Here is a 15,346-nt window from a genome sequence, read left to right as displayed (position 1 = left end):
CTGACTAGAACTGCAGAAAAAAAAATGTGGAGAATTGCGATTTCTAAGATAGTCCGTTCTCCACCAGTTGCTCCTAAAAATCAGGCGCAAATCACGTGGAAACTTGGGCCCTTTATGTCTCCGTTAAATTTGCTTAATTGGACACCTGAAATATAGCATCATCTTCATCGTACCTGCTACCTGGTGTTTAAATTAACATGGAATTGTCCATTAAAGCTGAGTACGACTTGTATGTGGCAATGCTGCCTCGCAGTAACTCAGTCATATCCTTTAATATATGTAATAGCCATGTGGTAATAGCATCGCACAAAGCAATTCTGGCAGCTCTATCTGTGCTTCTATGACCTTTAGAGGATGAGATCTCACGTTTGGACATTTCAATGCTTTTCTCTGAGACATTTTCTCACACTTGGTTTGCAGTACCAATGTCGTGTCCTCTGCACTTCGCTGCCAACCTTTCCTGGCTTTTCCCAGAGATAGATTCTCTGCCCTGTCGGGTGGAGGCAGCTGCCCAGGCTGGATTCAAAGCAGTGGAGGTGGCATGGCCATACGGGACTGACGCAACCGACTTAAAGAAAGCTTTAGAGAAGAATGGAGTGGAGATCATACTGATTAATACCCCGCCAGGTAAATAGATATACTGAATTAATATCAAATCTACGTTATGTTATGTTTAGAATAACTCCACAAGACTGTATATCTTAAGCTCAAACTGTTGTGACCTTGGTCTCTTTATTGTAACTCCAAAGTGAGGAGGCAGCATGGTAGTCTGCCTTTTATACCTGTTTGCCCAGGGTGTGCAGGTGACCCTTGGGTCTCCCACAGGTGCGCCCCCTGGTGGCAAGTCTTACACATTGGTAGTGTTTACATACATAATATCATTCCCCCCCCCCGCCCAAAGTCTTATGTACACGTTATTTACAAGTTGAGGCGATCTGAGGCTCTGCGTTCCCGGGTTGATCGCCTGAGTTGAAGTCCTGGCATGAGTGAGTCGGTTGGATCATTGCTGCACTGCAGTGTGGCTGGTCTGATCGGACTGTCAGGCGTGGTGGGTTCATCCTCGTGGTTGACCACGAGGTCGATTGCTGGTTGGGTGTGTGTGAGTGGATCATTGATGATAATGTCCTCTTCAAACTGTTCTTGGTTGCCAGTGAACCGCAGTTTGGGTCTGAGCCAAGTGCTTTCTGCACATTTGTCCGTTCAAAAGTTTGACAACAAACACTCTATTCCCCTCCCTGGTTAACACAGTGCCAGCAACCCATTTGGGACCATGACCAAAATTAAGAACAAACACAGGGTCATTGACCTCAATGTCACGCGATACAGCCGCGCGATTGTGGTACACGTTATGCCAGTGACGCCGGGTTTCCACGTGATCATTGAGATCCAGGTGGACTAAAGAGAGCCTGGTTTTGAGTGCTCTCTTCATTAGCAATTCTGCAGGGGGAACCCCGGTAAGCGAGTGGGGTAACGTGCAGTAGCTGAGCCAAGATAACCGGGTCTGCAGGGAACCGTCCATCACGTGTTTCAAGCTCTGCTTGATAGTTTGGATTGCCCGTTCCGCTTGACCATTGGATGCGGGCTTAAATGGCGTAGACCTGACATGCTTGATGCCATTGCGGGTCATGAACTCGTTGAATTCCAAGCTGGTGAAGCATGGTCCATTGTCACTAACAAGGGCGTCAGGCAAACCATGGGTGGCGAACATGGCCCAGAGGCTTTCAATGGTGACTGTGGCCGTACATGACAACATTATTATACATTCAATCCATTCAGAGTAAGCATCCACTGCTACTAGGAACATCTTTCCTAGAAAGGGGCCAGCAAAATCTACGTGGACCCTTGACCACGGTTTGGAGGGCCATGACCACAGACTCAGTGGGGCCTCACTTGGTGCATTGTTCAACTGTGAGCAAGTGTTACATTGGTGTACGCATGACTCCAATTCCGAGTCAATGCCGGGCCACCAAACGTGCAACCTGGCGATAGCCTTCATCATGACTACGCCTGGGTGGGTACTGTGAAGATCGCGTATGAACGTTTCCCTGCCTTTTTGTGGCAAAAATTACACTATTCCCCCATAGGAAGCAGTTCAATTAGATGGACATTTCATCCTTGCGTCGGTGAAATGGCTTAATTTCATCTTGCAATTTCCCTGGGATCGCTGACCAGCTCATTGAGGACGCAGCTTTTTACTAGTAATAGCACCGGGTCCTGGCTAGTCTGGGTCCTGGCTAGTCCTGGTCCTGATCTGGCGAGCCGTGACGGGTGACTCCTCACTCTCAAAAGCATCCATTACAAGGAGCAAGTCTGCGAGTTGTGCCATTTCCACCCCGTACCGGGTGGGCAATGGTGGACGACTGAGGGCATCCGCACAGTTCTCAGTGCCTGGTCTGTGGCGGATTACATAATCATACGCAGATAACGTTAGTGCCCATCTTTGGATGCGGGACGAAGCATTGGTGTTAATACCTTTGCTTTCTGAAAACAACAAAATGAGGCATGTGGTCGGTTTCGAGCTCGAATCGCAGCCCAAATAGGTATTGGTGCATTTTCTTAACCCCATATATGCATGTTAATGCTTCTTTTTCAACCATACTGTAGACTCTTTCAGCCTTCGATAAGCTTCTGGCTGCATATGCAACCGGTTGCAGTTTGCCTGACACATTGGCTTGCTGTAACACACAACCGACCCCGTACGAAGATGCATCACAAGCTAGTACTAAACGTTTACACAGGTCATACAATACAAGTAACTTGTTAGAACATAGCAGGTTTCTGGCCTTGTTAAAGGCTGTCTCTTGAGCTTTACCCCAAACCCAGTCGTCACCCTTGCATTGCAATAGTTCCAGCAAAGTGCTTAACCCCGGTAGGAAGTTACCAAAATAGTTGAGGAGTCCCAGGAACGAACGCAGCTCCGTCACATTCTGTGGTCTGGGTGCATTCTTGATGGCCTCTGTCTTGGAGTCCATGGGTCTGAAGCCGTCTGCCGCAATCTTTCTCCCCAGAAATTCGACCTCTAGCGCCAGGAAAACACACTTGAAGCGTTTCAACCTGAATCCCACTCTGTCCAGCCGCTTGAGAACCTCTTCCAGGTTGCGCAAGTGTTCGGTGGTGTTGCGGCCAGTGATCAAGATTTCATCTTGGAACACCACGGTGCGCGGAACCGATTTCAACAGACTCTCCATGTTCCTCTGGAAGATGGCCACTGCCGAACAAATCCCAAAGGGGCATCTGTGGTATATGAACAGTCCTCTGTGTGTGTTGATGCACGTCAATTTTTCCGAAGGTTCAGCCAGCTCCTGTGTCATAAAGCAGAGGTTAGACCTAGCTTGGTGAATGACTTCCCCCCTGCTAGTGTTGCAAACAGGTCTTGGGTAGTGGGTACTGGTCCTGTAACGAGACTCGGTTGATCGTTACCTTGTAGTCCCCGCAGATTCTGACCGTCCCGTCGCTCTTCAACAATGGAACAATTGGACTGGCCCACTCGTTGAACTCGACTGGCGATATTATCCCCTCTCTTTGAAGTCTGTCCAGCTCGATCTCGACTTTCTCTCGCATCATGTATGGAACTGCTCGGGCCTTGTGATGAACAGGTTGTACATCAGGGATTAGATGAATCTTCACTTTGGCGCCTGTGAAGTTGCCGATGCCTGGCTCGAATAATGACGGGAATTTCTTTAGCACTTGGGCGCATGAGGCACCATCCTCCGAAGACAGTGCTTTGATGTTGTCCCAGTTCCATCGGATCTTTCCTAGTCAGCCTCTGCCGAACAGCGTTGGGCCATCGCCTGGTACAATCCATAGTGGTTAAATCATGCACAGCTCCATCGTACGATACCTACACTGCCGCACTGCCAATGACTGGTATGAGCTCTTTGGTGTAAGTGCGCAGCTTGGTGTGAATCGGGCTTAGTTTTGGCTTTTATGCCTTGTTACCCCTCAGTTTCTCAAAAGCCTTCTGGCTCATAATTGACTGACTCGCCCCCGTGTCCAATTTCATGGAAACTGGAATGCCGTTTAATTTGACTTTTAACATTATCAGAGGGCTTTTGGTGGTGAAGGTGTGTACCCCATACACTTCCTCTTCAGCCTCGGGTTGAGTTGCCTCTCTTACTCGTTCAGCGTGATCCACGCCGGATCAGTCATCTTTTGCCGACTCTGCCACGTGGTGAGTCGCAGCATGTCTGCACACTCACTGGAGGTGCCCACAGCCCTTGCACACGTAGTGCTTGAACTGACATTGATGGGCTCAATGATTACCCCCACAGCACCAACAAGGTGCTAATGGTTCACATTCATGCCCCACGGCGGACTCTGAGTCATCCTAGATCTGGCCTCTGCGGGCGTGTAGGCCCTGCCATGTACAGTCCTGCCTGCTGAAGGTGTTATTTTATGCACAGTACTTGCCGGTGAGTTCCAATGCTGCAATGATATCTGTTTAGTGTTATCGTTTGTGGACATAAAAGCCTGGGCTATCGTGATGGCCTTGCCCAGATCTAGTGATTCGGCAGACAGCAGTTTGCGAAGAATGACCCCGTGGCCGATTCCAAGCACGAAAAAGTCCTGCAACACTCCTCCCAAAAATCCAGCAAATACCACAAGGCATCTTAGGTCGGCGACATAGCTCGCCATGTCCTGGCCCTTGGAGTGGTGGTGCATATAAAAGCGATACCTGGCCATCAAGATGCTCTCCTTCGGCTTGAGGTGTTCCCGAACCAATGTCTTCTCCATTGGTTTAGTCGGTGCTAGCAGATTTTTGATGAGGCTATATATCGTGGACCTGTAAACGGTGAGGAAAATCGTCCTGCGCTTGACTGCGGTTTCTTCCATTTCCAGTTTGTTGGCCATGAAGTGCTGGTCATGACGCTAAACGAAGGCTTCCCAATCATCACCCTCAACAAATCTCTCAAGAATATCGTCGCCAATTGTTATGTTTAGAATAACTCCACAAGACTGTATATCTTAAGCTCAAACTGTTGTGACCTTGGTCTCTTTATTGTAACTCCAGAGTGAGGAGGCAGCATGGTAGTCTGCCTTTTATACCTGCTTGCTCAGGGTGTGCAGGTAATCCTTGGGTCTCCCACAGGTGCGCCCCCTGGTGGCAAGTCTTACACTTTGGTAGTGTTTACATACATAACACGTTACATGTCCAACACAATTAATTATTAGGCTGGAGAAAATGTGGAGGAGCGATAGTTAACTCCTGATATGATTAGATCCAACCCTAAATACTTGAGTAGTGAACCGATTAGTGCTCTGTCCAGTTTGTCATCAGTTTTGCAAATATCATCAGAATCAATTTTCATTGCATAAAAGTCATTTTCTTTGTTTGTAACGAGGAAGATATACTCAGTGGTTGAACTATGAGGGTCCAAGATGACATACGCTGGTCTGCACTGTTCAGGATGACCAGGAGATCAAGGTCCTCAAGGAGGGCTCGGCCTATCAATTGCATGTCATGGGTGTTACTCTGTAACCTCCCCGCTGCCCTGTGGATATCTCGGCTGTCCTTCCACCATCCAGCTTGCTCGAACTTCTCACTGATTTTTCTGTGTTGCTCTTTTCATTTCCAGGAAATAAAGAAAGAGGAGAACTTGGGCTTGGAGCACTTCCGATGCAACAGACTGAATTCCGATCAGGGCTGGATCTAGCAGTGCAATATGCTAAAAACGTGGGCTGCAAACGGTAAGTATATTTCATATACTATTTTTAATATACACTTTGGCAACTCATGCCTCCAGAAGGGATTAAAACAGCAGGGCCCGGGCAAGAGAGAAAGACTAGAACAGGGCTGGAGGGAGAGAGACTGGAGCAGGGCCGGGGAGAGAGAGAGAGAGAGAGAGAGACTGGAGCAGGGCCAGGGGGAGAGAGAGAGAGAGAGAGAGAGAGAGAGTCTGGAGCAGGGCCGGGGAGGGAGAGAGAGAGAGAGAGAGCGAGCGAGAGAGAAAGAAAGAGAGAGAGAGACTGGAATAGGGCCGGGGGAGAGAGAGACTGGAGCAGGGCCGGGGAGGGAGAGAGAGAGAGAGCGAGAGACTGGAGCAGGGCCGGGGAGAGAGAGAGAGAGAGAGAGAGCGAGAGACTGGAGCAGGGCTGGGGAGAGAGAGAGAGAGAGAGACTGGAGCAGGGCCGGGGAGAGAGAGAGAGAGAGAGAGAGAGAGAGAGACTGGAGCAGGGCCGGACAGAGAGAGAGAGAGAGAGAGAGAGAGCGACTGGAGCAGGGCTGGGGAGAGCGAGAGCGCGAGAGAGAGAGCGCGAGAGAGAGAGAGAGAGACAGAGAGAGAGAGACAGAGAGAGAGAGACAGAGAGAGAGAGACAGAGAGAGAGAGACAGAGAGAGAGAGACAGAGAGAGAGACAGAGAGAGAGACAGAGAGAGAGAGAGAGACAGACTGGAGCAGGGCCGGGGAGAGAGAGAGACTGGAGCAGGGCCAGGGAGAGAGAGAGAGAGAGAGAGAGAGACTGAAGCAGGGCTGGGGAGAGAGAGAGAGAGAGACACTGGAGCAGGGCTGGGGAGAGAGAGAGAGAAAGACTGGAGCAGGGCTGGAGGGAGAGAGAAAGAGTGAGAGAGAGAGAGAGAGAGCGATTGACTGGAGCAGGGCTGGAGAGAGAGAGAGAGACTGGAGCAGGGCTGGAGGGAGGGAGGGAGAGAGAGAGAGAGATTGGAGCAGGGGCAGGGAGAGAGAGAGAGAGAGACTGGAGCAGGGCTGGAGAGAGAGAGAGAGAGAGAGACTGGAACAGGGCTGGAGAGAGAGAGAGAGAGAGAGAGAGAGAGAGAGAGACTGGAGCAGGGCTGGAGGGAGGGAGGGAGAGAGAGAGAGAGATTGGAGCAGGGGCAGGGAGAGAGAGAGAGAGAGAGAGAGACTGGAGCAGGGCTGGAGAAGGAGAGAGAGAGAGAGACTGGAGCAGGGCTGTGTCATGTATCTCACACTACTGTACATAACTGTATCGTACCATATTATACATGACTGTAACTAGGGATGACCTGTAACCACTAGCTTACCTTAACACCTTTGCAGGAGAAACTGGACACCTGTCCCAGACAGGTATATAAGGACAGGTCTCAGGCAAGTGTGGCATTCGAGAGCTGTGTAATAAAGGTGCAGGTCCTGAGTGACCTCGACTTCAGTATGTGCCTCGTGTGAATCTGTACTGCAGGGACAGGACTTTACAGTGGCGACGAGTTACGGGATTACAGAATCCACAGAATGGCGAACAACGGCTCAGATGAAAAATACAATGCGGGAGACAATTGGGAGGACTTTATAGAAAGAAAACTCCAGCAAAGCTTCATAACCAAAGACTGGTTAGGCAACGATAAGGCAGACAAGAGAAGAGCCCATCTCTTTACCAGCTGTGGCTCAAAAACATACACCTTAATGAAGGACCTGTTGGCACCCGAGAAACCAGCAAGCAAGTCGTTTGAAGAGTTGAGCACACTGGTAAGAGACCACCGAAGCCAGCGAGCAGCCTACACATGGCCAGACACAGGTTCTACAACTACAGACGCTGTGTGGGCCAGAGCATACCCGACTTCGTGGCGGAACTTCGGAGGTTGGCTAGCTTATGTGAGTTCTCCGATGAACTAAGGAGAGAAGTACTGAGAGACTTTGTTATTGAAGGAATAGGCCACGCAGGCATATTCCAAAAGCTCATAGAGACCTAGAACTTGACCCTAGAGGCAGCAGCACATTCTTGGCAGGAGAAGAAGAAACGAGGTTGATCTACACTGCGGGTACGACAACTAACGAAACATCGGAACAAGGGGTTCACAGTGTGAAACAAGCCGCTATCCCCACGCACAGACAAAGGCAGGAGAGCAGGCCCTCAACAGCAGGCAGTGGCGCCAGAAGCCATCAAGGGCCACATGAACAGCCGTTCACACCTCATCAACCCACAATGCGAGCAATCAACTACAAACTGAGAGAAGCTCAAGAGAGATCAGCCAGACGCAGCTCATCCTTTGGAAACAATGGAAGCGGTCTGTGCTGGCGATGTGGGGGAAGGCACTCATCAAGGGGGTGTCGATTTCAGCATGCTGTTTGCAGAAACTGCGACTATACAGGGCATCTGGCCCGCATGTGCAGAAAAACGGCAGTTCAGCTGGTATACGAATCGGAAGGGTCGGAAAATGGACCAGAAGACGGTGGGGACAGTACCTGGGACATCGAGGTACAGCGGGTCAACACGATCAATGGCCACTGCTCTTACAACAAGACGCCTCCTACTCAACGGAATACCCGTCACATGGAGCTGGATACGGGAGCGAGTCAATCTCTCATGAGCGCTCAACAATTTGAACAGCTGTGGCCGTATAAAAGAGACAGAGCAAAGCTCACAAGGGTCAACACCAAACTAAGGACCTATACCAAAGAAATCGTCCCAGTCCTTGGCAGCGCCATGCTCTCAGTCACACACAAAGGGACGGTGAACCGACTTCCCCTGTGGATTGTCCCCGGAGATCTCCCAGCACTGCTGGGAAGAAGCTGGCTGGCAAAACTAAACTGGAAATGGGATGATGTTCACGCCATGTCGTCAGAGGAACGGACCTCCTGCTCAACAGTTCTAAGTCGATTTGAACATCTCTTTCAGCCAGTTGTGGGCACCTTCAAAGGGGCTAAAGTCAAAATCTACATCACACAGGATGCTAGACCAGTCCATCACAAGGCCAGAGCTGTGCCTGTGTGATGAGGGAAAAGATTGAACATGAACTGGACAGGCTTCTGCGGGAAGGCATTATATCACCCGTGGAATTTAGCGATTGGGCAAGTCCCATCATTCCAGTCATAAAGCCTGATGGATCCGTACGAATCTGTGGGTACTACAAATCTACCATAAACAGAGTCTCCCTACAGGACCAATACCCGCTGCTCAGAGCGGAGGACTTATTTGCCACATTGGCTGGAGGAAAACTTTTCTCAAAACTTGATCTCACATCTGCGTACATGACGCAAGAATTGACCAACGAGTCCAAGCTACTCACCACCATCATCACACATCGAGGCCTTTTCATGTACAATCGATGCCCATTCGGCATCAGGTCATAAGAACATAACATAAGAACATAAGAATTAGGAACGGGAGTAGGCCATCTAGCCCCTCGAGCCTGCTCCGCCATTCAAAAAGATCATGGCTGATCTGGCCGTGGACTCAGCTCCACCTACCTGCCCGCTCCCCATAACCCTTAATTCCCTTATTGGTTAAAAATTTATCTATCTGTGATTTGAATACATTCAATGAGCTAGCCTCAACTGCTTCCCTGGGCAGAGAATTCCACAGATTCCCAACCCTCTGGGAGAAGAAATTCCTTCTCAACTCGGTTTTAAATTGGCTCCCCCGTATTTTGAGGCTGTGCCCCCTAGTTCTAGTCTCCCCAACCAGTGGAAACAACCTCTCTGCCTCTATCTTGTCTCTATCGGCAGCTGCTATATTCCAGCGCAACAGGGAGAGTCTGCTCAAGTCCATCCCGGGGACGATTGTATTTCAAGACGACATACTTATCACGGGCAAGAACACCGACCCCCATCTCCGCAATTTGGAGGAAGTACTAAGTCGATTGGATTGGGTAGGCCTAAAAGTTAAGAAATCCAAGTGTCTGTTTCTCGCGCTCGAGGTTGCATTTTTGGGCAGAAGGATTGCCGCTGATGGAATCCGCCCAACAGAGTCCAAAACAGAAGCAATTCGCCTGGCACCCAGAACTGCGCGCCTTTCTCAGGCTACTCAATTACTTTAGGAACTTTATGCAGAACTTAAGCACGCTGCTGGAGCCTCTCCACGTGCTACTCAGAAAGGGGTGCGATTGGTTTTGGGGGGACGCCCAGGAACACGCCTTCAATAAGGCACGCAACCTTCTGTGTTACAACAGTGTTTTGACTTTCTTTGATCCAGGTAAAAAGCTAGTTCTTACATGTGATGCGTCAGCGTATGGGGTCGGGTGCGTTTTACAACATGTCAATAGTGCGGGTAAATTACAACCCACAGCCTATGCCTCCAGGTCACTTTCGCGGGCGGAGCACGGGTACGGAATGGTGGAGAAGGAGGTGCTCATGTGCGTGTACGGTGTCAAAAAGATGCACCAATACCTTTTCAGGGCCAAGTTCGCGTTAGAAACCGACCACAAGCCCCTCATTCCCTTCTATCAGAGAGCAAGGCAATAAACGCCAACGCCTCGGCGCGCATTCAACGGTGGGCACTCATGCTGGCCTGTTACGATTACACCATAAGGCACAGACCAGGCACAGACAACTGTGCCGACGCGCTTAGCAGGCTACCACTGGTGACCACGGAAGGGTCTGATGAACAGGACTGAGAGATAATCATGGCAATCAATGCCTTTGAGTCCACAGGTTCGCCCATGACGGCTCGCCAAATCAGAGCCTGGACGGCCAGCAACCCCACTTTATCCATAATAAAAAGATGTGTCTTAACTGGTGACTGGGCAGAGGCTCGCGATGCCTGTCCCGAGGAGATCAAACCTTTCCATAGGCGCATGCATGAGCTGTCACTACAAGCAGACTGCCTGATGTGGGGCAGCCGAGTAGTTATGCCTCTGCGAGGCAGAGAGGCATTTGTCCGGGAGCTCCACCGCGAGCACCCGGGAATCGTTCTCATGAAAGCCTTAGCCAGATCCCACGTCTGGTGGCCTGGTATTGACGCGGACCTGGAGCTCTGCGTCCGAAGGTGCACCATTTGTGCCCAACTCAGTAATGCCCCCAGGGAGGCCCCCCTGAGCCCCTGGCCCTGGCCCACCACCCACCAAACCGTGGTCGCGGGTGCACGTAGACTATGCGGGCCCATTCATGGGCAAAATGTTCCTCGTAGTTGTAGATGCATTTTCAAAGTGGATCGAGTGCACCATTTTAAACTCGAGCGCCACCTCCACCACTGTGGAGAGCCTTGGAACCATGTTCGCAACGCACGGCATTCCTGACATATTGGTCAGTGATAATGGTCCGTGCTTCACCAGCACAGAATTTCACGATTTTATGAGTGACCACGGCATAAATCACGTTAGGACGGCACCGTTCAAGCCGGCCTCCAAAGGCCAGGCGGAACGAGCAGTGCAGATCATTAAACAAGGCATGCTCAAAATCCAAGGTCCTACACTGCAGGGCCGCCTGTCGCGACTGCTGCTGGCATACAGATCTCGTCCGCATTCATTGACTGGAGTTCCCCCCGCGCAACTATTGATGAAACGGACCTTAAAGACAAGGCTCTCATTAATCCTCCCAGGCATGCATGAAATTGTTGAGGCAAAGCGCCGTAAGCTAAGAGTACCATGACCGAAATTCAAGGGGGAGGTGGAATGAGATAGGGGACAAAGTGTTTGTGCTAAACTATGGCAGGGGTCCCAAATGACTTGCGGGGACAGTAACGGGAAAGAAAGGAAACAGGCTACTGGTGGTACAAATGAACAATGGCCAAACCTGCCGGAGGTATGTAGACCAAGTCAAAAGTAGATTTACCAACAACACTGCTGAACCAGAAGCAGACTACAATGTGGAACTCACACCACACCTGGTGGACAGACAGAGGGAACAACCTGAGGAAAGGGCAATCCCAACAGACAGCCCAGGCGAGACACCAACAATCATATTAACGAAACAGACAGCCCAGGCGAGATACCAGCAATCACACCGAAAGAAAAACAGGCACCAAGGCAAACAATTGAACCACAACTAAGACGCTCCATGCGAGAGCGTAGACCACCTGAGAGACTGAACCTATAAAGACAATAAGACCTTTGGGGAGGGTGATGTCATGTATCTCACACTACTGTACATAACTGTATCTTACATGACTGTAACTAGAGATGACCTGTAACCACTAGCTTACCTTAACACCAGGGGTGCGCTTGCAGGAGACACTGGATACCTGTCCCAGACAGGTATATAAGGACAGGTCTCAGGCAAGTGTGGCATTCGAGAGCTGTGTAATAAAGGTGCAGGTCCTGAGTCACCTTGACTTCAGTATGTGCCTCGTGTGAATCTGTACTGCAGGGACAGGACTTTACAGGCTGGAGAGAGAGAGAGAGAGAGAGAGAGAGACTGGAACAGGGCTGGGGAGAGAGAGAGACTGGAACAGGGCTGGGGAGAGAGAGAGACTGGAGCAGGGCTGGGGAGAGAGAGAGACACTGGAGCAGGGCTGGGGAGGTGGAGAGAGAGAGAGAGACTAGAGCAGGGCTGGGGAGAGAGAGAGACTGGAGCAGGGCCGGGGAGAGAGAGAAAGACTAGAACAGGGCTGGGGAGAGAGAGAGAGAGAGAGAGACTGGAGCAGGGCTGGAGGGAGAGAGAGAGAGAGAGAGAGAGAGAGACACTGGAGCAGGGTTGGGGAGAGAGAGAGAGAGATGAATTGTGGATCCACAGACATCCTGGTTGTAATGGGAATCAGCCAATTATGAGAATGGAACTATAAAAGTGGCTGTGCTTGTTTATGTTTTTGATATGTATGATAGGTCACATCAGCCTCTGTTATCTCACCTCCTCTTCTTGCAGAAAAGTGAATCCCTTTACTTCCCTCCCACACAGCGAGGCCTAGCTGAGTATCTATTATGTAAGGAATCCTGAAAATAAACCTGGAACTGAATTACTCTTGACCTGTGACCAGAGCAGTAACACACCAGACAAGTAGCTCCAAAAAAGTTCTACAGTTTGAGTAGTTATTGTAAACCCCTTTATCTCTCATTGCCTGTAAAACCCAGAGTGCAGGCTCAGTCACAAGCTCCATGTGTGAACGATGATTAATAGTTCAGTAGGATTCTCTACTCAACCCCAGCCAACACCGTCCGGCACACAGCAGCATTTCGAAGAAGAGCAGGGGAGTTATCCCCGCTGTCCTGGCCAATATTTATCCCTCAATCAACATCACAAAAACAGATTATCTGGTCATTATCACATTGCTGTTTATGGGAGTTTCCTACATTGCAACAGTGACTACCCTTCAAAAAGCACTTCATTGGCTGTAAAGCACTTTGGGACGTCCGGTGGTCATGAAAGGCACTATAGAAATGCAAGTCTTTTTTCTTTTTAGATGGTGTAGACCATGACAAGCTGTCTCATCTTGGCCAGAACAGGAACTAGAGGGCGCGGCCTGCACTTGAAGGGGGTTCATTCAAAACTAATCTGCGAAAACAATATTTTTGTGAGCAAGTGGTAAATCTATGGAGCAGACTCCCGAAGGATATGGTGAAAGCAGATAGTATTTATTAATTCAAATGCGAATTAGATAGATTTCTTTCAGAAAATAAAAAGTTGGGATACGGTATGAGTAATTTGAGACATGACATGTGATAAGTGTAGTATGCCCTTGCGGAACAGCTGACTTTGGACCTATGGCCCCCAAAGTTCCCCACCACTGGGTTTATCTTTGCCTCATGTCTGGTCTATTGTAGATCAGTTGATGGAGATTGATTGCAATGGTTAGTCAACAACTCCATTATCGTTGTATCGTGCGAAAGCCAGGATGGTAGAAGGCAAAATAGATGAACCTTGGTCTTTTTTTCATCTACCAATTCCTATGTTTCTAGTAATCCACTGGCCTGCACTAATAATCCAGGGAATGTGAGTTCAAATCCCAAAATAGTGATGTGAGAATTTCAATTCTGTTTAAAATCAAATCCGGAAATAAACAGCTGGTATCATTTTTTTAAAGTGACTATGAAGCAATTGGATCGTTGTAAAAACCCAACTGTTCACTGGTGTCCTTTAGTGAAGGAAACCTGCTGTCCTTACTCGGTCGGGCCTATATGTGACTCCAGTCCCACACCCTATGAAAGTGGCCTAACAAGCCACTCAGCTGTATTAAAGCACGGCATCTAGGGGAATGGGCAGTGAATGCAGGCCTTGCCAGCAACGTCCTTACCCTGAGAATTCACTAAAAAACAGTCTTAAAAAGTACATTTTGAAGTGATAATGGGCTCAATTTTCCCGTGATTTGCGCCGTTTTTTTGGCCTAAATTGAAAAATCCAAGTTCCCCCAATCTTTGTGCGCCAGCATAACTCAGTTAGTTGCGATTTTTTTAGGTTAGGTTTTTTTTGCGGTATGGGGGCCTAACCTGATGTCTGCGGCAGTTTTTCACAAATATAGAAGTTTGGCCAATTTAAATTTCTCCTAGGATGGCATATGTGACTACTCCCGAAAAACCTTCTGGGCACTTAAGAAAAACCAACGCACATTAAAAAATTGGCGCATAAAGACACCATTGTTTTTATGCAAAGTTTTGGAGGGAGTCAAGAACACATTAAATATGCATGTGAAAGCATGGGCCTTACGCTTAACATCCGTAAGACAAAGGTCCTTCACCAGCCTGTCATCGCCGCACAGCACTGCCCTCCAATCATCAAGATCCACGGCGCGGCCCTGGACAACGTGGACCATTTCCCATATCTCAGGAGCCTCCTATCAACAAAGGCAGACATTGATGCGGAGATTCAGCATCACCTCCAGTGCGCCAGCGCAGCCTTCGGCCGTCTGCGGAAAAGAGTGTTTGAAGACCAGGCCCTCAAATCTATCACCAAACTCAACTCATGGTTTACAGGGCTGCAGTAATACCCGCCCTCCTGTATGGGTCTGAGGCATGGACGATATATAGAAGGCACCTCAAGTCGCTGGAGATATATCACCAACGATGTCTCCGCAAGATCCTGCAAATCTCCTGGGAGGACAGGTGGACCGACATCAGTGTCTTCGACCAGGCTAACATCCCCAGTATTGAAGCACTGACCACACTTGATCAGCTTCGCTGGGCAGGCCACATGATTCGCATGCCAGATACGAGACTCCCTAAGCAAATGCTTTATGCGGAGCTCCTTTATGGTAAACGAGCCAAAGTAGGACAGCGGAAACGATAAAAGGGCACCCACAAAGCCTCCCTGGTAAAGTGCGACATCACCACTGACACCTGGGAGACCCTGGCCGCAGACCGCCCAAGGTGGAGAAAGTCCATCCGGGAGGGCGTTGAGCTCTTTGAGTCTCGATGCAAAGAGCATGAAGAGGCCAAGCGCAGGCAGCGGAAGGAGCGCACGGCAAACCAGTCCTACCGACCCCTTCCCCTGACAAATGTCTGTCCCACCTGTGACAGGGTCTGTGGTTCTCTTATCGGACTGTTCAGCCATCAAAGAACTCACTTTGGGAGTGGAAGCAAGTCTTCCTCGATTCCAAGGGACTGCCTATGATGATGAAATATGCATCATCAAGCTTAATTTTTTCAAACTTAAAACACAGGAAATGGAAGTTTAATGGAATTCTTTAAGTTTTCATTTTTTTTAAACTGACACGCCACCACTGAATGTCTCCAAACCGGGCTGGAAGGTCGGAGCATCAGCTGGCAGAATCAGTCCCTCGCCCGAA

At 49.5% G+C, this 15,346-nt stretch overlaps 1 protein-coding gene across 3 annotated transcripts in view; it reads left to right on the top strand.

The window, feature by feature from the left end:
• hyi (hydroxypyruvate isomerase) overlaps positions 1-15,346 on the top strand; it is a 66,804-nt gene that overhangs the window by 14,891 nt on the left and 36,567 nt on the right. For all 3 annotated transcript variants that reach the window (XM_070886684.1, XM_070886685.1, XM_070886686.1), the window contains exons 2-3: positions 421-627; positions 5,577-5,688. In XM_070886684.1, the coding sequence (XP_070742785.1) occupies positions 421-627; positions 5,577-5,688 (319 nt within the window). The remainder of the gene's footprint in view (positions 1-420; positions 628-5,576; positions 5,689-15,346) is intronic.

Source organism: Pristiophorus japonicus, chromosome 8 (assembly GCF_044704955.1).
Source record: "Pristiophorus japonicus isolate sPriJap1 chromosome 8, sPriJap1.hap1, whole genome shotgun sequence".
Lineage (NCBI taxonomy): Eukaryota > Metazoa > Chordata > Chondrichthyes > Pristiophoridae > Pristiophorus > Pristiophorus japonicus.
Note: the sequence above shows the minus strand (reverse complement) of the source record. Positions and strands in the feature narration are given on the sequence as shown.